Source organism: Musca domestica, unplaced genomic scaffold (genome assembly GCF_030504385.1).
Source record: "Musca domestica strain aabys unplaced genomic scaffold, Musca_domestica.polishedcontigs.V.1.1 18, whole genome shotgun sequence".
In the NCBI taxonomy this organism is placed as follows: Eukaryota; Metazoa; Arthropoda; class Insecta; order Diptera; family Muscidae; genus Musca; species Musca domestica.
The window spans coordinates 1,157,771-1,182,952 of NW_026712238.1; the positions used below are offsets into that span (position 1 = coordinate 1,157,771).

The following is a 25,182-nucleotide window of genomic DNA, read 5'->3' on the forward strand; positions in this document are numbered from 1 at the left end:
ACCAAACCGCACCAAAGGCGATCCTAATTGCAAATTTTAGACTTCCATCTCAATCCCTTACAGACATACCTAATTTAGCTCTTTTTAGTACCTATTTTTAAAACTACTTCCAAATCTTAACCCCATACACAAACAGTGTCCTAATGCCAAATTTTAGTTTTCAAATATTATCCGTTCATACAATACCAAATTAAGTACCACAACTTTCGTACACTTGCTTAACTCACTTTTAAACCAGACTCTTTATCTTAATTTTACCCCATAAACCAGCAAAACCAAATTGTATCAAAGTGTACGAAATTTAGTGCTTTTTAGTACTTGTAGTACTTCCCACTAAAATTGACCCACATCCGAATTTACAGATGCTAGCTTTAGCCGTTTTGTCTGTGCGGTGATGAATTAGTCAGCCAGTCACTCATGTTTATACCCTTAGCCATGTGGCTACAGAGTATATATAACATTTGATAAGGTTTAAGACACTTTTTGTAGCAAATCCGTCTCAGGACATTTGGAGTCGATGTAGCGGAGGTCAGGTGCGAAAATGGACAGTATCTGGTAATATGTCAAATTTTCCACATTCAACTATTTTTGTTCAGTATCAGATAAAATGAAATACTTTGACCTCTATATCTGATACCTAACTTATATTTCAACATTTTCCAAAAATTATCACATATCTGGAATTGAATAATATGTATTTGTCTACTCCTTCAGTATCTCCTCCATAAAGGGTTAATATTTTGAATAATCGTTACATAAGTCAAAGTATATTTTAAAAAACTGGCATAGCTGAGGATATATGTCGGTTGGCAAAATCGACTGATACTTTTTTACTTGTTAATATAGTATAATATTTTATCTATCTCCGATTCCCTTCCCTAACATTTTCCTGAAAATTCCTCCCTGATCCTCTTTGGCATGTCTCGCTTTTTAAAGGGGGAAAAGAAATTATTATTGCTTTTGAAAAAAAACAAACAAATTGCAAAAAATAAACACCAACAACCGTTGAACTATTAATAATGTCGGTTATGCAAACGAAAGGAAGTTAAGGACAAAACGATGGCATTTGTAATGTTTTGCCGGCTGTTTTTGCTGGCAATATTTTCCCCTCTTTGGTCGGTCCGGGTCTGCTTCAATAACTTACTAGCCAATATGTCAGCATAATATTTATTCAATTAACTTCCGCTCAACATCATTCAGTTGCCAAGCGGCACGAAGGACAAGGACCTTCAACTATAAATAATCTAAGAATAGCATAACGAAGGACCACAGCGAGAGAGAGAGAGCAAAATTACCACAATTTCTGGTAAAGATATCCTCAAGAATTTACCATTTCCTTAACACAATGTGGCGGTAGAAGGATATCCATCAAATTACAGTTACATATAGATACACAGACACACACAAACACCTTGGAAGCTTTTCGATATTTTATGCAAAGGACAGCCAGGCAATCAACCAGCCACTCACTCAATCAGTCCGAAGGTACATACAGACCACACCAATATTTTATGTAATATTAGAATAGCTAATATTTCCCCCCCTCTCTCTTTCATTTGTTTTGACACAATGTCAAATGCAAGGCAAAGAGTAGTGGGAGGGAGTGACTCTTTTTTTTCTTTCTTTCTTACCTGAAATATTCTTTCCACTTTGCCTTTGATTTTCTCCTCTTCGGGCAGCTCGTCGGGCAGACGTCCCATTAATTCATAAATGGCAGTCACAATATCAGTCATTTCTTCCCGTGTTATGTAGCCATCGCCATTGATGTCATATAATTGAAAAGTCCAACGTAATTTCTCCTCGACGGAACCACGCGACAGTATCGAAAGTCCTTGAACGAAATCCTGTAAAAGGAAATGAAACATAAACACGAAGGCACAAACAGACACACACACATACACAAACAAATGGTTAGTATAACATTCATCTATAAGTAGGTGGAAAGAATGAAAGAACGAAAAAAACAATTTAAAATAAATTCTTCAATTCTTCGATGTATATTTTTGTGGAGCGTTTTTCTCTTTATCCTTGTCTCTTTCTCACTGCTTATTTTTGCATGAGCGAAGATGAATAAGGATTTTTTCCTTTGGTTTTTTCTTTGCTTAAGAAAAAGTAAAGTGCAAAGCGGTGGAATGAAATGAAAATTATGACAAATTGAAGGTGAATTTATGAAATTGATGTACATCTTGTCAGCGAATGGTAAATGTATTTTCTTCAGTTGTAATGATGTGGACAGTGGTGTGGAGGGGATGAAAAATTAAAATTATTTTTTATATATTTACTTTAAAGACGCTATATTTAAAAGGCACATTGCTTTAACTCAGATATCTGAGATTTTCAAGATGAAGTAGTTTTGAGAGAGAAACGTTCTACAAATAACTCAATGACCACGAAACTTGCGAACAAATTCTTTTAAAATACACAATTTTTTTGGCAAGAATTAATAAATCTATAAAGAAAAGTAGAAGTTATAACTATTGGGTGCAAATTTAATAGTTCTTCCTTAAAAATACATATTTTTTATATTTTTAGTTACCTAATTCTTAAAAGTTTCAAACTTGACTATCGAGGGTGGGCCTTGTCAATTATTTTTTAAATATCCCAGATGTATTTTTTTATCGGAAGTCTTTAAAAAGTCTTTGAGAATTGTTTTTAAAAATCCAGTTGCTCAGGAAGTTTTTAAAAATGAACAATTTTTTTATGGCGGAAGGTCTTTGAAAATATTAAAAAATCACTATTTACTTAAGACGGCAAGACCTTGGAAATAATTAAAACAATAAAATTTAAACATTCGAACACGACTTATAAAAAATAAAAAAAATATTTTTTTAAAAAAATTAAAGTTTAAAGCCCTTGAACGCTATTTGTAAAAAATCGAAAAGTCTTTAAACACACATTTAAAAAAATCTGTACTGTCAAATCAATATAGTACACGTTTCCAAAACTATTATCATATCTCAATTATAGATACCAACATGAACCTCAATATCAAATTTCGATATTCCTGCCCTATCCCGTCACCGAATACTAAATTTAGTACCATTTAGAATTTTTCGTATAAATTTAGGAAGAATTTCCAACCCATAAAATCTCCAACGCAAATACCACCCACAATCTAAATATCAAATTTCTGAATTTTATTTCTATCCCTTGATCCAATACCAAATACATTACCATTCAATACTTTTCGCACAATTATAGTACACAGTTCCGAAAACACTTTCATATGTCCAGGCTTCACATGTACAGCGACTCTTATACCAAACTTTTCGTAACCTTAAAGTTTGAATTTCCTAAAAACCTTTGATCCACCTACCCTGCACTCCGTCAGTGACTCTCATTCTGAATTTCAGAATTCCACTTCACTCCTTTTGTCCAATACAAAGTGTTGAATTTACCCTAGTACTAGGTACTTTGTACCCTATTATTACACATTTCTAAAAACTCAGTCCTGCCACACGACTACGCACCAAGATTCTAGCTTCCTCCGTTTACTAAGGCCTTAAATTCTCACTCACTCTGCCAGTCAGTTAATTTACTACGCATTTATATACATAGATATGATCATTCAAAATTATGACCCTTTAAGGGAAGTATTAGGATGTTGTGGACCGATGCATACCATCTTCACACGAGATTTTGTGTCAATAAAAATATTGTAATTTTCGAATTTTAAGAGAGTTATAATTATTAAATTTTTCGACTGGTTGTGAGGAGGAGGAGAGGGCCGGTCGTTGTGCCGGTGGAAATAGTGAGAGGTGCGAGCTTTGAAGGTAATCGAATACCTTGTTCACATTTAATATGAGTTATAATTATTCACAAAATTGTACCCTTTGCGGGTGAGGTACTTGATAAAGTGGGTCGTTATTTTCCCTTTTTGCACCTGACCTGCCACTGAAGAAAATATTAGGATTTGAAATGTTTGAACAAAATCGGATGATTATTTCAATTTCTGTGAAGTAAAATATTTTCTTTGTACATTTTGAACTTTTGTGGAAGAGGTACCGGAAGGAGTGGACCGACCTTCCCCAACATCGAACACGATATAAGTTTGATAATAATTGTAATATGATGCAACAAGTTTGGTCCGAATCGAATACTGCCTTCGAGAGTTATCCAGACTTACAGACGGACAAACCCTACCAGAGGGACTCCTGAATCGGATTTGGTCCAAAGAACTAGGTTCTAAAACCGGTACATCGATGAAGCACGCTTTGGCCATATTAAATGATATATAACCCCTTCAGCCGTATAGCTGAGGGTATACAAATTCCGCGATATATTTTTGGTATTTGTCGTCGTAAAACAATCACTAGACATTCCACTATTTATTTTTAACCGGGAAATCCATAAAAAAATATTTCTAAAAATTCACAAATTAGTTTTAGCCTTATCCTCGTTGTAGTTCGACAAATATATTGAGATTCGCCACATCTAGACCAAATAGGGGACCTCTTTCGCAATTTACTCGAGTCACGATTTTTAAAAAACATGGACTTTTTCTGTGTGAAATAGCTGATACAGATACTTCCTTCGCCTTTTAAACTCATATCTTAAATAAGTAGGCGAGGTACCAAAATAACTAAAGCAATATAGCCGATAATTGAACTTCACCTAATTTTGGTTCATAGACAAATTTTACCTTTTCACAAGAGTTGGGATTTTTGCAAATGTCTTTGAAGCAGATATCAGGAATTAGCATTGAATCTAATATTGTCGAAAATATTTAAACTGAATTCATGTATTTCGAGTATCGCATTGTGGGGGAGGTATTCGAAGGGCTGGTCCTATGTTTGTAATTTTCGCATCCGACTTTTATCTGACACAAATTTTAAGATATGCGAAGTTTCGACAAACGAACTACATGACATGGCTGATTTGAGGCAAAACTAAAGTGGATTTCATTCTTAACCCGTATTAGGTCCTAAGATTAAAGGGAGAGTGCACCATTATTAAATTTCCACAACGTATCTTATATTGAACATAATATACCTATTTTATATTATATTTTTTTTTTATTATTTTTTAATGCAGTAACAATTTATATTAATTTCCTCCAACTGCTGCTCGCCACTGTGCCCATATCCTTCAATAAATCATCGAGGATAGTAATAAAACTGGCAAATCACCTTTTAGCCCGCAGTGGAATATCTCTTTTTTTTGTTGGTAAATTGCATTGCTGGATGTCATAAAAATGAGTGTGGCCCAAAGCCACGCTCAGTAATTGTCCAGAATTTGTTTTCACTCGCTTCCAGAATTTATTTTCATTCCGTCACGTTATCCCCCATGTCCTTGTCGTTTTATCATTTATTATTTATCGTTTTATTATTTTGTTTCTGATTGGATTCTACTTCTATACGGTTTTGGTTTTTGCAAAGGTCATTTGTAAAGTAAATTGAAACACCGTGGCCGTGGCTATGTGGCTGTGCGGCCTCTGGTTGTGGCGGGAGATGAAAGTTAAGATAAAGTTTTTTTTTTCCTGTGCTGCCACTCTGCCACTTCCCATCCCATGATTTGTCGAGGAGAAAAAAAAAATATAAATAAATCGAAATTTCATTTCCGCCAGATCTCTCAACCACGAAACGAAATAAACTTTCGCCAACAGAAATTCATAAACTTTGCCATCATTTGTCTTTCGTTTTTTGTTTCTTCTTTGGCATAGTTTTGTGGCTGCCTTTGGCGCCTAGAAACAAGTATTAATAAGCGATCAATCAAAACAAATCTATATATTTTGAAAATATTTTTGTTTTTGACTTGTTCAAGAGGAGGGGTGAGTGTGGGGATGAGGAGAGTGTTTTATGGTTGGCAGTGTTTGAAAAGTTGTATCTTATAAGTTTTGATATTTGTCTTTTTTGTTCTCTCTTTAGCTCAGCTGAGCCTTTTCCAATAGCCATAATCATTAGCATGATAAACTTTTTGGGCTAACATTTTTGGATAAATAGCTGGCAGTTTATTGCAGCTGTTGAGGTTTTGTTCAAAGCTCAAATTTGGGGATGAGGTAATTAAGGGGGAGGGGACAAACACCTCATTTGGCGTTAATCTGTGTTATAGAGGTGCAAACGTATTTCATTGGATAGTGATTTTAAGACTTTCAGATTTTCGTGAGAAGCTCTTCGGGGAGTAGAACTACGGCTCTTCTGGGAGAAGGCCTTTCTGTTCTTTTGGGAGAAGATATATCAGTTCTTCTGGGGGAAGATATTTCAGTTCTTCTGGGGAAAGATATTTCTGTTCCTGTGGGAAAGGGCCTTTTCGTCTCTTCTATGAGAAGACCTATTTGTCTCTTCTATGAGCATACCTTCTGGTCTCTTCTATTAGAATACCTTCTCGTCTCTTCTATGAGAATATCTTTTCGTCTCTTCTATGAGAATACCTTCTCGTCTCTTCTATTATAATGTCTTTTCGTCCCTTCTATGAGAATACCTTTTCGCGCCTTCTATTAGAATACCTTCCCGTCTCTTCTATGAGAATACCATCTCTTCTCTTCTATGAGAATATCTTTTCGTCTCTTTTATGAGAATATCTTCTCGTCTCTTCTATGAGAACGCCTTCTCGTCTCTTTTATGATAATACCTTCTCGTCTCTTCTATTAGAATATCTTTTCGTCTCTTTTATGAGAATATCTTTTCGTCTCTTTTATGAGAATATCTTCTCGTCTCTTCTATGAGAATACCTTCTCGTCCCTTCTATGAGAATACCTTCTCGTTTCTTCTATGAGAATACCTTCTCGTCTCTTTTATGAGAATACCTTCTCGTCTCTTCTATGAGAATACCTTCTATTCGATGAGAATACCTCATCGTCTCTTCTATTAAAATACCTTCTCATCTCTTCTATGAGCATACCTTCTCACTCTTCTACGAGAATACCATCTCGTCTCTTCTATGAGAATATCTTTTCGTCCCTTCTATGAGAATACCTTCTCGTCTCTTCTCTTAGAATACCCTCTCTTCTAAGAGAATACCTTTTCGTCTCTTCTGTGAGAAGACCTACAACTCTTCTGTGAGAAGACCTATAGCTCTTCGATGAGAAGACCTATAGCTCTTTGATGAGGAGACCTATAGCTCTTCGATGAGAAGACCTATAGCTCTTCGATGAGAAGACCTATAGCTCTTTGATGTGAAGACCTATAGCTCTTCGATGAGAAGACCTATAGCTCTTCGATGAGAAGACCTAAAGCTCTTCGATGAGAAGACCTATAGCTCTTCGATGAGAAGACCTATAGCTCTTCGATGAGAAGACCTATAGCTCTTCGATGAGAATACCGAGAGCTCTTCTATTAGAAGACCTATAGCTCTTCTGTGAGAAGACCTAGAGCTCTTCTATGAGCGGTAGCTCTTCGATGGATATCTTATCCCATACCGTCAAGTCGTCTTGGAATTTTTTTATATTTCTCCTTTTAAATTTAATTTATTTAACAATTCAATTACAAACAACCCCAACCACTTAACCTTCATTGCCTTCCTTATTATAAAGTCATTAGTAGTTTTGTGCATTATCTGATATTTCCTCTACTCAATCATGTAATCCTTGTCTATGTAAAATGTATCTCCCTCCTTATTTTCAATATCCATGTAAACATTTGACTTTGCAAACAACAAATTTGAAAACTTTTGAAGTTTAAAGAGCAGCAACAGAACAAAAACTAAAATATAATTTGTAGTTCAATCAATTTTTCCCTCTTGAATTGCTCTTATCCTCCTCTCGATTTATTGTGCACTTGTAGTGGAACACAGAAGCACACACACACCCAGACAAAGGCAAAAGTTTACAATATTTTGTTATTATTTATTTAGTTATTATTATTTGTTGTTGACTGCTCGGTGCCTCCGCCTCCTTCCGTGTTAACTATAATGGTATTTGTAAAATTTTGTGGAGTGTTATTGTTGCTGTTGTTGCTTTTTATTTTTTTTTTTGTAATTCAAATACTACCACCACCCATCACTCAACCAAGTGTTCAATTACGGTTCAAGTCGAATATAATAAAGCTCTCAATAGTTTTTTTTTGTTGCCTCCGAACATGCAATAGACTTTGTCTAGTAGTCTCTTTTTTGTTGTTGCCATGATCCTTAGAGGCTTCCGAAATGTAGCCTCCATTATTCTCGTCATAGAGTCATGAACAACAAAAGGGATAAGTGGTTGGTTATGGTATAGAAAGAGCTTGCTTTAGTAGTTTAGCTCAGTTCAGCAGTGCTTGTGGCATAAATACATTCTTATCCCTGAGATGGAACAACAACAACAACAATATCAACAACCGAAACAGTAGTAGGAGAAAATAATGGCATGACAAACTGTCTACTTAAGTAAAGTTTAATACACTTAAGTATTTGTGCAGGCACACGAACCAAGGGGAAAATTATAATTTCATTAAATAAACTTGAAATAACCGAAATTGTTGTAAAGAAATAAAAAACCGATGCCAACATTTCTCTTTTGAAAGAAATATTTTTTGATGTAGGAAACCCTTAAAGACAACAATGTAAATTGTTGCACTGACTTAGCGTTGCATGAGTTATGCGAATAATAAAGTAAAGAAAAAAGGGGAAAATATTTACATTGTTGCAAAAAGAATTTTTTGTCTTTTTCGTTATAACGAAGTTGAAAGGAAAACACAAGTTATTTGACGAACATGGAATGCATTATTGCTGCGAAAATTTATTTTCTTCTGCAAACATTTATTCTTCACTACTTTTTAAGGATTTCCAAAGATTTCTCAAAGTCAGTTACAATAAAAGGAAGAATTTTCGAGGCAAAGATACAGACACAGCCAGTAGAGGATTGTGCCAGAGGATTAATTGCAATATAAAATTTTACTATTTAATAAATTGTGGGTTAGATGGAAATTTGAGGCGAAAAAAGGCAATGAGAAAGAAAATGTATGTCAAGCAAAATTTATTTCTTCAAGTCACGTTTCTAATTTAAATAAAATGAGAGAGTTTATTTACACTCTACAACACTATGTGTTTTATAAGTTTGATTGGTCCGAACATTATGTAACACCTCGAAATATAGGTCCCCGACATAGGATAATATATATGGATCTTCCTGTCTCGCCGAGCTGAGTACATCTAACAATATATGTCCGTCTGTCCATGTTAATTTGTAATCACGCTACAGATCACAATTATGGCCCGGTCCTCACGAAATTGGAGTTGATTGCAAAATATTTTTGAGATGATTGCAAAATATTTAAAGGGGTTGAGATGGACAAACAAAAAAATTATCCTGATTTTTCTGTTGATCTGCAGCCCATAATTATAAACTAATCGATGCGGATTTCCACGAGGAGTTAGAGTTTAGGGCTGGTCAGAAGCCAACCAATATGGACGGTCATCGGAATGGTAATTTGCCAGAAAAGCATAAAATCTAAGAAAATCGCGTAAAAATATGACAATAAACAAGTAAAAAAAGCTGTAAGTTCGGCCGGGCCGAACTTTGAATACCCTCCACCATTTGGGAAGAATTTGTCAATTCTCAAAAACAATAAAATCCGTAAAATATTCTGTTAACATCTTAAAAGTACCGAATGTAGCTGTTATATTAGGGTCTATACGACGACATTGTCGTGCATAGGTAACTTTTGTCATAAGCCATTACAATATATGGGTGCTATACTAAGACGTGGACCTGCACAGACAATTTTCTGTCATAGGCTGTAGTATCCACTACGAACATCGAATACAAAATTTAACAGCATTCCGGTCAATAATGTCGCTAAAATCAACAAAGTACCGAATATCGCGAGGTTCCGTTATATGCGGGCTATACGAAGACGTGAACCTGCTCATACAAACTTTTGCCATAGGCTGTAGTATCCACTACGAACATCATATAGCGAATTTGAAACAATTCCGGTGAAAAATATCGCTAAAATCATATGGGGGCTACACGAATACGTGGACCTGCACAGACAATTTTCTGTCTTAGGCTGTAGTATCCATTACGAACTTCAAATACCAAATTTGAAACAATTCCGGTGAAAAATATCGCTAAAACCATCAAAATACCGAATATTGGGGAATACCGTTAAATGGGGGCTATACCAAAACGTGGACCTACATGACCCATTTTCAATAACAAAAGTCCTGCAGATATAATATACATTTGAGTAAAGATTTTATCAATCTACTTCAATTCGTTCGGAAGCTAGAGTGATCTCCACAGACGGACGGACGGGTAGACAGACGGACATCACTAAATCGACATAGAACTTTATGCTGATCAATTTTCCAGACTTATACCTTTATCGCTTCCTCCATTTTAGGTAAACAATGTTAGTAATATTTTTTTAGTAAAAATTGTCTGGTAATCGCAACAAGTATCGAATAAATCTACTACCCCATTTATTACAAGGGCCTGTCATACGAAAGAGGTAAACAAGTCACATCCCATTACTTGGTAATGTGGAAAATAAGTTATTTTGCTTTGGAAAATAATTATTTTCCAAACACTGATAATACAGAGGGTAGTTTGTTAATATAAGCTTAATGAGTTATATGCCAAGTTTTTTTCTGGTTTCGCCAACCAAAGGTTTTAAATTCGAGAAACAGATGGAAGGTAATGTAAAAAACTTCCAAATAGTTGTGGTTTATTTCTTCAAGAAGTACAAAGGAACGTAACTCAGTTTGTTCATTAAACTTCCGAGCTATGCGGAAACGTAAACTGATATACCCGATTAAAAAAAATTAGACATAATAAACATGTGACAAAAGTTTAAGCTGTCTATAAAGTTAGAGAGAATCCCACAGACGGTCGCGTTTAAATTGCCTTAAAATTTTACGCTGATCAAGAACATATTTTTCAATACAACTTCTATTCTAACAAGTAAAATAATTTCAGTCGGTTTTGTCGACAGATGTATACCCCCAGCCTTGAGTTATGGATATTCATACTGTTGACCATTTTTGTGGGAGGTCCCGAATTTGGCCAATATTGACCAATTTGTATCTGATCTAAGACTGACATGAATATTAAAACTCGCCAGATTTGGACTATAATTGCTGCTATAATATCGCTTTCTTTGAGTGTTATATTTTTCTAAGTTTTGAAAAATTTCAGGTAGCAAAAGAAATGTTCCAATCTCTACCATCTTTATAACAGACCTTGTGTTGATGGAAATATTGAGATGTGCCATGTCTGGAATGAAATACAATGTTGATTTCCCTTTTTATGAACTTCGTGGATATTCAAATTTTTTACCGTTTGTCGGGGAGGTACCAGAAGGAGTGTATTGATATATTCCATCTTACTTCATAAAAACAGTAGGATGTGTAAAATTTGAAGACAATCGGACGCTTACATCATATTTTTTAAGACTAAGGAGGTACTTGATGGAGTGGGCCATTATTATACATTTAGGCCCGAGACCTAGAACCTATGCAAATATTACGATTTGCAATTTGTGGTACCAGAAGGAGTGGAACGATGTTGCCCATCTTAATACCAGACCTTGGGTTAATATAAAAATTGGGATATATGAAATTTGAAGACAATCTGATAATGGGATAATATTAATATTGGGATGTGGAAAGTTTGAAGGCAATCGGAATCTTACATCACATTTTATGAGAGTTGTAATTATTCCAAATTTTGACCATTTGTGGGGGAGGTATCTGATGGAGTGGACCGATATAAGATTCGACATGTTTTCGTGTAATGTGACCTAACGATTTTGTCAGTTTTGAATTATTAGTGTGCGTGTTTGATGTTTTTTTTTTTTTTTTTTTTTTTTTTTTTTTTTTAATTGTTAACTTCTTGTTTTTGAATATTCCCTATCATTGGTGTTTTAAATCAGTATTCCTGAATGGGCTGCAATTTTGTATTTCTAGTCCGTAATGAGCAGAAGACTTTCGGAAATATGCAGGAGTTGTTCCGGTTTGAACGAAGTTTTAGTTGTTTTGAATTATTCTAATTTTTTATTCCATAATATTATAATAAATGTCAATTTTTATTTATTATTTTTTCCTTATTATTTTTTTTTCCCTTTTTCATTTCAGGACAAAACGTGAAGCTAAGTTTGAACGAACAAATATAAAAGTGTAACTTTGGTAAGTATTTATTTATAAAATTTGGAAAATAAGTCGTTAGAAGTAATGAAAATATCATTGACTTCAGGTCTTAATAGGCATTTCATATTGAATACCGCAATTTAAGTTGTTATACCCTCCACCATTATATGGAGGGTATATTTACTTTGTCATTCCGTTTGTAACTTCACGAAATATTCATAGACCCTACAAAGTATACATATTCTGGATCAGCGTAAAATTATAAAATTATAGCGATGACTGTCTCTCTGTCTGTTGTCATCACGCTATCTTTTTGCATACATGCATAGTTAACCAGTAGGCAGGTTAAGTTCGTAAATGAGTCATGTCGGTCCACATTTTCGTACATCTCCCATAAAACGGTACCTCCCGATATTCGACATTTTTCATGGTTTTAGCGACATTATTAACTACAGCCTATGACAAAAATGTTTGTATAGCCCCCAAATAACGGTACCTCCAGATATTCGGTATTTTCATGCTTTCAGCAACATTATTCACCGGAATCGTTTCAAATTTCGTACTCGAAGATCTTAATGGGTACTACAACCTATGACAGATCGAGATCCTCCCGATGTTCGATATTTTTATGATTTTAGAGTCATTATTTACCGGAATTATTCCAAATTCCATATTTAAAGTTCGTAATGCTTACCACGGCCTATGACAAACATTTTTTATGCAGGTCCACGACTTCGTATAGCTCCCATATAACGGTACCTCTCGATATTCGGTAATATGGCAAAAAATTTCGTATGCACGTCTTCGTATAGGCCCCATATGACGGTTTTCATTTTCGAATTTTGTTTTTGAAATTCTTCAAGTTAATTCGAAATGGTGGAGGGTATTAAAAGTTCGGCCCGGCCGAACTTATCTGCTTTTTTACTTGTTCTATTTTTCAACTGGTGCTTATTTCGTGAATGTCTGTAATAAATAGTAATTATTTTTGTCCTTCTTCTACTTTTGAAAATGCATTACTTTGAAAATCATGGTAATGTTGCAGTATGTGTTCGTACGGTATGTAAAAAACAAACATGTCGAATTTGGTTCACAGAAAACCCGCACGCACGTCACAGCCAATCTCGATCGTTATCGGACCATGTTGTCGAATTTTTTTTCACAAAAATTTAGGAGTAGGATATTGAAATTTTAACTTCAACAGGAATCGATTTTCAAAAAAAAAAAAAAATATATATATTTTAATTTAGTTATAATTACCCACAGTGTTTCTTAATTAATTTTTTATTATATTTTATTTCAATAATCCTTTTAAAAAAGCTACAAAGATGTATGTGGTGTAATGGCCGTTCTTAATTTAGTAAAATTTGATTCAAAATTATGCTTCAGATACAGGGATTTCAATTTTAATCAAATACAATTTTAAAACAACAACCTTGAAATTTCCTATTCAAATTTCCCTGAACATTGGAAACAGTTCTATATATCCTATTGCAACATAAAAACGAAACCGTGATTTTCATTTAGGCGTTTAACGTTTTTGCCAAAAAAAAAAAAAACGTGTATAGAAATAATATATTACACGCATATAAATATTAAGTTTAACTACCTTCACCGAAAAAAGAAAAAGAATGAAATATATATTACCAAAGAATAAATAACCAAAATGTAATTGCCTGCATTTCCATATCTTCCTCATAATTTATCACCGAAATCCCACGAAAAGCCATAACTTAATTGAGATTTTGCTTTATTTAGCGTTAAATTCATTGCTCGTTTATGTTTTTTGCTTTCACTCGGGGGACGAGAGGCAAAACAAAAAAGCACAACCACAACGAAACCGAGGGAAAAGAAGAAGCACAGAAAAAACACACAAAACCTTGTACAGGATAGTGGACAATTTTCCGTTGCTAATGGGTGTTAATTTTCATAGTGGCTGTGAAAAGAAAACGAACAACAACAACAAGAAAAAAAGACATAACTATGGTGTCCAGCAACATGGCAAAATTTATAGACCAGCCACCCCAGCTCCCACTCCCCTACATTGAAACATAAACCATGGCAACAAAAATTAAGCAGCACAATTGTAAGGACATTTTCGAACTGGGGGGTCATGGGGGGATAAGTATAGCCTGCCTTCCCATAAAATAAACAAGTAAAGGACAACAACATTGTAAACAAAAGAATAAAACCTGATTTCTTTTTTTCTTCCTTTTTTCGTTTGTTTGTTTTCGTTCGGACAGATAAATGCTTTTGAGAATTTTTTCGCCGTCATATTTTGTTGGTGTCGTTGTTGCTGTTCAGATGGTGCCACCATAAAATTTACATTATTTTTTACAGATCATTATTTGTTGGTATTTTGTTTTTTCTTGGGTTTATTTCGTCGTCGTCGTTGCCTCTTCTTCATCTTTTGCTTAATGAGAGAACAAGTATAAAACTACAATTGTCCAAGCGAAAAAAAATATATTGCCAAAACATTACAACATCAACAAAGGCAATAAAGTCATTAAAATCTTAGTATAATGAGCTTTTTTTGGGTGTTGAGACCACAGCTCAAACCCACTTTCTGACCAAACGACCACAGCATAGCCAAGGAAGAGGGAAAGTAAAAGGAATGTTTTTGTTTTGTTTGTTCCTTTGTGATTTCATTTCATTAACATTCACGTTTCTTTTTTCGGTTCGGTGAGTTGGAGGCTGCATCACAGTAAGGTAGCACAGTGTTTCGTCGGTGTAAAGGAAAATTTAAAATTCGGATGATTCTTGTTTTCACAAAAAAGCATTAGTCGAATGATGCTATTAAGATTTTCTAATAAAAACTTTGATTTTTAAAAATTTTTACTATTCCTGTGATAATTTTGTAAAGCTCCTTATTGTGGTCATTTACATCGATGGTTGGTAAATATATTGAGATATGCGAAGTTAGAAAAAAATCGTTATCTTGGTGAACGTATTTTTGTCCTTTGTAGGGAAAATGCCAGAAGTAGTTTTCACACTACAGGGTTGCCCATATTCGACGGACGCCATAACTTTTGACAGAGATGTCACATCGCATAATGACATACCGCGTTTGAAGGGCCAAGGCGATCGGCCGAGAATATCGCTGCCGTACGAGCCAGTGTTGAGAGGTCCCCAAGAACATCCCAAAAACGCCGTTCTCAGCAGTTGGGCATGGCTCGGTCCATTTTACAACGGATTATTCGCATTGATTTGCATTTGTTCCCTGCGGACAAGCCTCGTCGATTGGAATGGGCCCAAAGAGTCATCGAAATGGCCGAAAAAAAAAACATGGGTCCGTCGAATATGGGCAACCCTGTATATCTTTTTTTACAAATATTGGGATGCGGCAAATTTGAAATATATCGAAAACTTATTTCGCACTTTATGAGAGTCATGGTTTTTCAAAACATTGACCCTGTGGGGGGAGGTACCAAAAGTAGTTATTCCTTTCCACCTATTTTCATACCAGATCTGGGGTTGGTAGAAATATTGAGATGTTCGAAGGTCCACCTTAAAATGTTCGTTTTGTGCCTCTTTAGTTCTCAAAATGGCACAATTTATTCCGTTTGACAAAATTTCTTAACCAAAACTTCATACCTCATACTAAATTTTCAGATTTTCAAGGTTTTCTATTCTACTAAATTTTCTATATTACTAAATTTCCTTTCTCAAAAAGAATAATAGGAAAATGTTGGTCTTCATGGTCTTCTAAATTTTTTATTTTAAATTTCACCGACGAGGATATTAGTAAACCCATTGCACCATGAACCCACGTCCAATTTTTCTGTCCAAAACAATTTCAGCATCTCCATACCAAAGTGACCTCAATATTAAATTTAAGAATTTCAACTCTATATCTTCACCCAATACCAAATTTAGTACCATTTAGTACGGTTATCCGAAACAATCTACATCTATCCATTCTAGCTCCAGTGATCCAAAATTAGTACCTTTTAGTACTTTTTAAACAATAATAATACGCATTTGAACAAAGACCAGATTGCAACAAATACCTTAAAATCAATTTTGGGATCCCAGGCCTGTAAATTTTCCCATTGCCACATTTAGTGCCATTTAGTTTAATTAAACAGTGTCTTCAGGATTTTAGCTCCATCCCTTCACCCAATGCCATATTTTGTACTTTTCGTACAGTCATAGCTCACATTTCCAAAACCACCTCCATATCTCAATTCCAGATACCAGCAACGACAACGATATCAAATTTCGGTATTCCAGTTCAATCTATTAACCAAATACCACATATAGTTAAATTTAAGGCTTTTCGTACGAATATAAACCCACCCGTCACAAACCCAACATCCAAATTTTAACCTCAGATACCATCTGTAATCTAAATCTAAAATTTGAGAGTTTTTTTTTCTAAACCTTCACTCAATACTAAATACAGTACTATTTAGTACTTTTCATACAATATTAGAACACATTTACTAAACCATCAAATATCAAATTTGAGGATAACAGCCCTATTCCTTTACCCAAGACCAGATTTAGAACTAATTAGTACTTTTCGTACAATTATAGTACACCTTTTCACAACCACGTCCATATCTCAATTCCAGATAACAACAGAGACCTCAGTATCAAATTTTGAGATTCTAGCCCTAACTCTTCATCCAATACCAAATTCAAAACCATTTAGTACTTTTTGTACAAATATAGTACACATTTCCAAATCAACCACATATCTCAAACACAAATACCATCTTCAATTTAAATACCAAAGTTCACAATTTTATCGTTATCCCTTTACCCAATACCAAATATAGTACCATTTAGTACGTTTCGTACAATTATAGTACACATTCCCAAAACCATCTCCATATCTCAAATCTAGATGCATACCAACAGAGACGTTAATATTAAATTTGAGGATTCCCTCCATACCCCTTATCCGATTACCAAATTTATTTTCATTTTCAAACCACTGCGAAATCTCGAAAACAGATACCATCAGTAATCTGCGAGTAGGCATAAAATTTCAGAATTTTAGTAGTATTTAGTGCACATAAATACCAATTTCCGAAGCTTCCTACATACCCACAATCCCACAATAACCCAGGATTCCATTTCCATCGGTTCGCCTATGTACAAATTGTAACAAATTTAGTACCATATAGTATGGATAAGAACGAATTTCCAAAACTTCCTACATAATCCGAGCCTTCACTCCAACAGTAATCTTAATTTCAAAATTCAGGATTTCAGCTTTATCGGTTTACCTACATCCAGATTGTACCAAATTTAGTACCTTTTAGTAGAAAAAAGTTTATACTTCCAACCTGCCTCTTTATATTGACTTTACTCGTCAACCTCAATTTCCATTTTAGGGTACCAAATGTAGCCATTTTCGTACACTTATAGTGCAAATTTCCAAAAACTCTTTAGTACATCTATCATACACTCTATCAGTGACCTTCATTCCAAATTTAGTTCTACTGCACAGTTGGAGCAAAATCGGATCATTCTGCAGTAAAATATTTTTTTGAAAATTTCGATCTTTTGTGGTGGATGTACAAGAAGGTGTGGACCGATATTGCCCATCTCCAAACTCAATGCAAGTTTGATAACAATATTACGATGTACCAAATCGGATAGTCCCTTCGAGAGATATTGTGCGCACCACCCATCACACAGACAGGCGGAAGAATGGACGGACATCGCTAGATCGGCTCCAAATGCCATAAAACGGATTCGTCCAAAGAGACTTAGTGTATAAAAATGCTCTTTATACCCATGTGAGCAGGGGGTAAACATTTGCTTAGCAAATATCTCGTACCCTGCCACTAATACACTTTAAACTACTAATTGGGTACCTAGGTATTCCTTTAATTTATATATGATTACCTGAACTTATGGTTAAAAGTCATACTTGGCTTTTGGTAGTCCACCACCACTAAAACCACTAAAACTAATTAATTTCTTTTCCAATATTTCATTACTTTCATGACATTGTGTCGAATAATTCTTGACCCTGATGATGGGAACACAAATATGTCGGAATTTTTCCCAAGCCAAATATCTCTGCATAACAGTGTGTGAATGATGCCCCGTGATGTTGTAATGTGTACATGCGTGTGTGTGTGCGCGTTACACATTTGTTAAACTTTTATGAAAGCATGCTACATTAAGGAGGCTTAAATAAATTACCATCCTGACGCGAAAGTTAATGTGTAAAAGTGAGATAAAAAGCTAATCGTTAAAACTTGATGCCGTTGCTGTCAATGCTGGCGCCGCTACTGTGGGTTTACTTTAGCTGTCCTTTCTTGGGCCCCCTCATCATTTGATAAGTTAGTTCCAGGGACAGGACATGTTGAGCGACAACATTGAATGTGTTGGCCAATTTTTGTTTTCTTTCTTTCGTTCATTTTTTTCTTGCCTTTGTTTGTGTACACTGATGAGGATGTTGTTTGTTACAGTTCTTCGTGTTCGTGTTCATGTTCGTGTTGTTGCAGTTGCTTTTGTTATTATTGCTGTGGCAACAAGAACCAAAAGCAAAAGAAAAAAAAAACAATGAAAACCTCATTAGCCTCTGATGTTGTAACGATCCCTTGACAGCAACAGCAGCATCAGCAGGACATAACGAACAGTTGTGGTGGAGAGCGAGATGACAGTGTAAAAAAATCGCTAAATACTTTTGTGTTGGTGAAACCGAAACAGCGCCACCGCTATGAGTTTGTGTGCGTGTGGTGTTAAGCCCATATTCCTTATGGATTGAAAAGTGCTGAGGAAACACACACACACTCGCCACCGAACGCTGTAAGCGAATGGCAAACAATCGCGATTATAGGCAACTTTTTGTTTTGCAAACTAATCAGGGAAGTATCCCAAGTGATGGACAGTGGATTTTGTGTGAGAAATGTTTGGTTTTTGGCTTTTCAAGGGAAATGGTGGCACAAGGACGCATAAGGACCTTTGAATGGCCTTCTATAGATAACAACAATTTAATAGGGTTTCCTTGAACCTTTGGCAGGTCTTCTGAAAGGAGAAGATCTTTGACAGGTCTTCTGAAAAGAGAAGATCTTTTAATGGTCTTCTGCAGAAAGAAGACCTCTGACATTTCCTTTATTAACTAGATAGGTCTTCTATAAATATAATAAGAGAGAACATAGATATTGAGAGAAGGAAGACAGGTCTTCTACGGAGAGAAGAATTTTGACAGGTCTTTTACAGACTTTAAGATGGATGACATTTGATTGTCTTCTATAAATAGAATACCGTTAAGCGAACTCTCAGGACTTTCCTTTTAGAGGTCTTCTATAGAAAATAGACCTTTTACAGGATCTTCTACGTATAGAAGACCTTCAGCGGGTCTTCTATGGATAGAAGACCTCCAACAGGTCTTCTATGGATCGAAGACCTTCAACAGGTCCTCTATGGATAGAAGATCTTCAACAGGTCTTCTATGGATAGAAGACCTTCAACAGGTCTTCTATGGATAGAAGACCTTCAACAGGTCTTCTTTGGACAGAAGACCTTCAACAGGTCTTCTATGGATAGAAGACCTTCAACATAGGTCTTCTATGGATAGGAGACCTTCAACATAGGTCTTCTATGGATAGAAGACCTTCAACAGGTCTTCTATGGATAGAAGACCATCAACATAGGTCTTCTATGGATAGAAGACCTTCAACAGGTCTCCTATGGATGGAAGATCTTCAACAGGTCTTCTATGGATAGAAGACCTTCAACAGGTCAATGAAATACCTTGAACAGGTCTTCTATTTATAGAAGACCTTCAACAGGTCTTCTGTGGATAGAAGACCTTCAACAGGTCTTCTATGGGTAGAAGACCTTCAACAGGTCTTCTATGGATAGAAGACCTTCAACAGGTCTTCTATGGATAGAAGACATTCAACAGGTCTTTTATAGATAGAAGACCTTCAAGGTTCTTCTATGGATAGAAGACCTTCAAGAGGTCTTCTATGGATAAGAGACCTTCAACAGATCTTCTATGGATAGAAGACCTTCAACAGGTCTTCTATGGATAGAAGACCTTCAACAGGTCTGCTATGGATAGAAGACCTTCAACAGGTCTTCTATGGATAGAAGACCTTCAACAGGTCTTCTATGGATAGGAGAGCTTCAACAGGTCTTCTATGGATAGGAGACCTTTAACAGGTCTTCTATGGATAGAACCCCTTCAACAGGTCTTCTATGGATAGAACCCCTTCAACATGTCTTCTATGGATAGAAGACCCTCAATATATCTTCTATTGATAGGAGACCTTTAACAGGTCTTCTATGGATAGAAGATCTTCAACAGGTCTTCTATTGATAGAATACCTTTAACAGGTCTTCTATGGATAGAAAACCTTTCAACAGGTCTTTTATGGATAGAAGACCTTTAACAGGTCCTTTATTGATTCTAGAAGACTTTTGACAGGTCTTCTATAGATAAAGGACCTTTAGCAAGTCTTCTATAGATTGGAGACCTTTAAGAAGTCTTCTAGAGATTGGATACCTTTAAGAGGTCTTCTATGGATAGGAGACCTTTAACAGGTCTTCTATAGATAGGAAACCTTTAGCAAATCTTCTAAATGTAGAATACCTTTAAAAGGACCCCCTGCGGGAGACAATTAAAAAAATTTGTGTTCCCTATCCTTCCCCCTACATATTTGCTCCATAGATTTTTTGTTGGCTTTGTTATTGAGAAACTTTCCACGTTAAAAATTTAAGCTTCGTCCTTGCTTCAACCGAAAAATACTTAATTATGCAAAAGCCTACGGTCAACATGCTTTGTATAATTTTATTCCGATATATTGTTTGCTTTTTTGTTGAAATTTTAATGAACCTGTGTGATTTGCTGGGTAGTTCGAGGTTTGACATTGAATTAAGAGATATAAATTTCATTTTGTAAATCATTTATTAGCCACATATTTTGCAAAGCGGGGAGAAAAATTATTCCACGAAAGGAGAACATGTTTGACAGAAATTAAATTTCGAAAATGATAAGAAATTGAAAACAATTGCCAAACGCCCCACAAATTTAAAATCAATATTTTCGAGACTATAAATTTTCAACTCGGATTATAGTATCGAAAAAAATAGAAAAAAAGTGGGCCTAATTGAAATTGGCATTAACAAATTAAAAATCTATTAATGTTTTTTTATTTTTTTATTATGGGTAAAGGATTCCATCTCCTTCCATTGAAAATTGACAGATTCCGCAACATTTTCTCTATTTTAAATTTGGAGATTCTGATAGCACTTCAGACATATTAATGTATGCTTCTTGAGCTACAGGGATCTTCTAATTTCAAAATGTGAAATTTTTGAGGATTATGAATCTGATTGATTTTGAATGCTCTAGAAATACACGTTATAATTTTTGAAGTGCTATCAGAATCTTCAAATTGGAAATAACAAAATAGTATAGTATCTCACATTCCCTAGTAGTACGACATCCGCCATACCCTCATTATTCCCGCACCTTTGCTGAAATCCTAATGCTAAATAGTAGTATAATCCACTTCATTACAAATTGCTCTTAGAAAACAATTTCGCTGTTAACTTTTACGAATAACAGAAGTACTCACGTGATCTACGCTAATAAAAAATAACACAAATTTTTACGTGTTGAAATAACATTTAATGGCAATTGCCATTACTTTACTTAGGTAGGGTATAATAACGTTTCTTAATATTTAACTTCTGGAAAGGGCGGGGGCAAAACCATTATGTTTCGACGGAATCCATGAACAAATTTAGCATCTAAGGGAATACATTATATACGTGTCTGGCGAAATTAAATTTAAGTAAAAACATAAGAATAAGGAAACGCAGGAGAAATGTTAGATAATTATCATGAAAATCAAGGTCATAAAAAGAAGGAAATTAAATGTTTTTTTCCGCATTGAATTTAAAGTCATTAAGTATCACAAAGAAGAATTTAAATATCTATGTTTTAGATTTAATCCATATATGATACCCTACACCACTATGCATATTTAGTGGGCCACCACAACAAAATAATTTATTTGAGGTAGATCATACCACATATCATTCTTTGACTTTAGAGCAGTTATAATTTGGTTTCAAAGGGAACTACTATCTGGCAGGCAAATCTAAGTCTGAACCAATGTTCACCAAATTTGACGGAGACATTTTTATCTTTTATACCAAAAAATATGAAGTGCATGATATCATTTCGAGAAGAATTATATTAAAACACATATATCTGAACCGAATTCCGCCAAATGGAAACGTACGTCCCAAAATTTACTCCATTTGGGCTGATATTAGCCATTTTTTGCACAAAGGGAGCCATATCCAAATCTTATCCTATTTCGATTAAATTTGGCAAAGGTATTTCTGAGCTCTATAAGATATCTGGTACCAAATATCATTGTTGTGGAGTGCATATTACCATGAGAGGGACTTCAACACCAAATCGAATGAAACATACAAGTTAAGATAAAAAAAAAAACTGCAACAAAGTCAAACGCCATAATTTTTACATTTTTTTTAAATTTTTTTTTTGAATGAAAGCAAAAAATGTCGGAAATAGCATCAAATTTTAGAATAAGTGTAGATTTTTTTTTGAAATTGGTCACCTTTGGCACGAATTATGGCATTCAAACGGCCAATGAGACTCCAGATACAATAGTCCAACGGATTGGTATTCAGAGATTTTGGTGGACATTGTGGGCTGGAAATGAAGCGAGGAACCTCATTTTGTAACCATTTTTGTTTGGCGCGTACTGAGTGCGATGGTGCTGTCCTGTTGGAATGTCCACGGTCTGCGGTCAAAATCTCTACATACCCAATGCTTTAATACACCCTCCAGAATTTTTTCACGATAATATTCGTCATTTATTCTGATGCCACGGTCGATTAATACGAGCGGAGAGCGACAATCGGCTGTTTTGCCGGCCCACACCATCACCATGGCCGGCGCCTGAGTTCTGGTGGCCAATCGAAGGTGCACATTTTCAGCAGACCTCTTTGCAAGTAAACACGATAATTTTGTTTGTTTACAAACTGCTGGACAACGAAGGTTTTCTCATCGGAGAAAACAAAATTCGGCAGTTTATCTCTTCCGGCCAAGCGAAGTAACTCTTTAGCTCTTTTGAGTTATTTAAATGCTGGAGGGCTCTAACGATAGCCACTTGTGGATGGTTGCAGTTTTTGTATCTCACCCTATCTTTAAGGTTTCCATTCTACAAAAGTTAGATTATGGTATTCATTCGAAAGGAGTTATCAGTTTAAAAAAAATATTTTAAAGTGTTGAGCATTATCTTCAGCATTTCTGCAGATTCATATTTCAATTCCAAATGTATTAATGTCTCAAATTCCTATACCTATCTGCCATAATTCATTTAAAAACCTAAGCCGATTTAATCATTATGGCATTTGTCATAATAAAAATTACTAATTGAATATCTCATGAGATTTTAATCTCTTGAGAGACGGAGGGAACGCCAGCCGTACCAGCCATACCACCAGATGTTCGCAATAACCTGTCACTGTTCATTACAATCGCTTCGTGTTTGTTTTCACCATGGCCCTTGTGGACTCGTTATTTTGACATTAAATTTAATCTAAAGGTGAAATGTATTCCCCAGAGGTAAGACACAACACTCAGCGCCAGCGATACAATACGACTTTACGACTTTACAACTTTGTAAACTCTACACAATTGGATTGAAAACAACAAAAGAAGAAGAAAAAAAAAACCAACAATATTATAAGATAAATATGGCCTTGCTAAACTTCTTAAGTAAACAGCTGTCGCTGCTGCTGCTGCTGATTACTAGCTGCTTCTGCTTCTGCTGCGGATACTTTTTCATTAGAAATTACAATCCAACTTCAGAGAAAACCATTCACCTTAGAATTGAGCCACACGCATACACCCACACACACAAGGACTTCGAGATGAAGAATTCATCTTCGACTTGGCGGCTCCGTGGTGGCGTTTGGTCATGTTACGCTTAATTAATTATGATTCTGTACAGTTTTTTAACCTCATTTCAAATCGTCTTTGTTTCACCCCCCCCAAAAAAACATCTGATGGTATAACTTCATGGCCAAGCGAGCTAGCAACACACCCACTAACGTACACCACTATATACACGCTCTATACACAAAGTTCAATGAAAAGTGCTGGCATTATTGTTGTTGACTCTAGTGTCTGATGGATGTAGAGGCAGGCTACTTGAATTCAATAACGCCTAAGTGGAGACGAAAAAATAAAAAAATATATATTGCTTCGAATTCGCCTGCAACAATTGTTGCCACAGCAATGTTGATAAAGTTGAAGGTGTACAGGAAATAAAGTTTCAAACACATGCCAGCCAGCCCGTCAGGACGTAATTGAAAATAAGTTTCGACGCGTATTTTTGTTTTGTTGTTTGTGTTGCTTAGTTAAACAAAAGAAAATTAACAAAAGTTGTTGTGACTTTATAATTATGATTTAGCTGGCGGTTTATCGGGGAGATTAATTTCGAAAGAGCTTGAGTCGGGTAGGTGGCGAAATTGTTTATATCTTAAAAAATCTTATCTTAAATTTAATACACAAACCATGGTTATTTTTCTCCGGTTCACAAAGGGTTAATGGAGAGAGAGAGGGGGTAGTAAACCAGAGCAGAATTAAATGTAAATTATGTTATATTAGCGTTGATCAAATTTCAAACATTTCCTGCAAATTTCAAATTTACAATGAAATTGCTAAATAAAAAATATTTAAAATTTACGTTGAAAAAGTTTGAAAACACTACATTTAAACCTAGAATAACATATTCAAAAATGAAGCGGGGTTAAGGCTGTGTACATATGAAAGGTCTTGATGCAAAAAGAATTTCATACTTAGGAATTTTTCGAAATTTTCGGAAGAAATATTTCTCAATTTTAGGGAAATTGTAGATAAAAGGGTCCACAGTACTGAAACTAAGAATGAAGCGGTGTCGAGGCTGGGCACAAATGAAAGGTCTCGAGGAGTACTTTCCGAATATATGGACCTTATATGCAAAAACAATTTCAGACTTAGGAATTTTTCCGAAGAATAATCGCTCAATTTTAGGGAAATTACAGATAAAAGGGTCCACAGAACAGTAACTTAGAATGAGAGCCGGATTCTTATTTCGGATCTTATGATGGTTACTCAAAATGTTGAACCCTATGTGGGGAGATACCAGAAGAAATGGTGTGATTTTTATCATCTTTATA

General features: G+C 35.2%; 1 protein-coding gene across 8 annotated transcripts in view; it reads right to left on the bottom strand.

Moving 5' to 3' along the window:
- LOC101899976 (calsenilin) overlaps positions 1-25,182 on the bottom strand; it is a 389,863-nt gene that overhangs the window by 7,012 nt on the left and 357,669 nt on the right. For all 8 annotated transcript variants that reach the window (XM_059120854.1, XM_059120853.1, XM_059120855.1 and 5 more), the window contains one exon: positions 1,632-1,844. In XM_059120854.1, the coding sequence (XP_058976837.1) occupies positions 1,632-1,844 (213 nt within the window). The remainder of the gene's footprint in view (positions 1-1,631; positions 1,845-25,182) is intronic.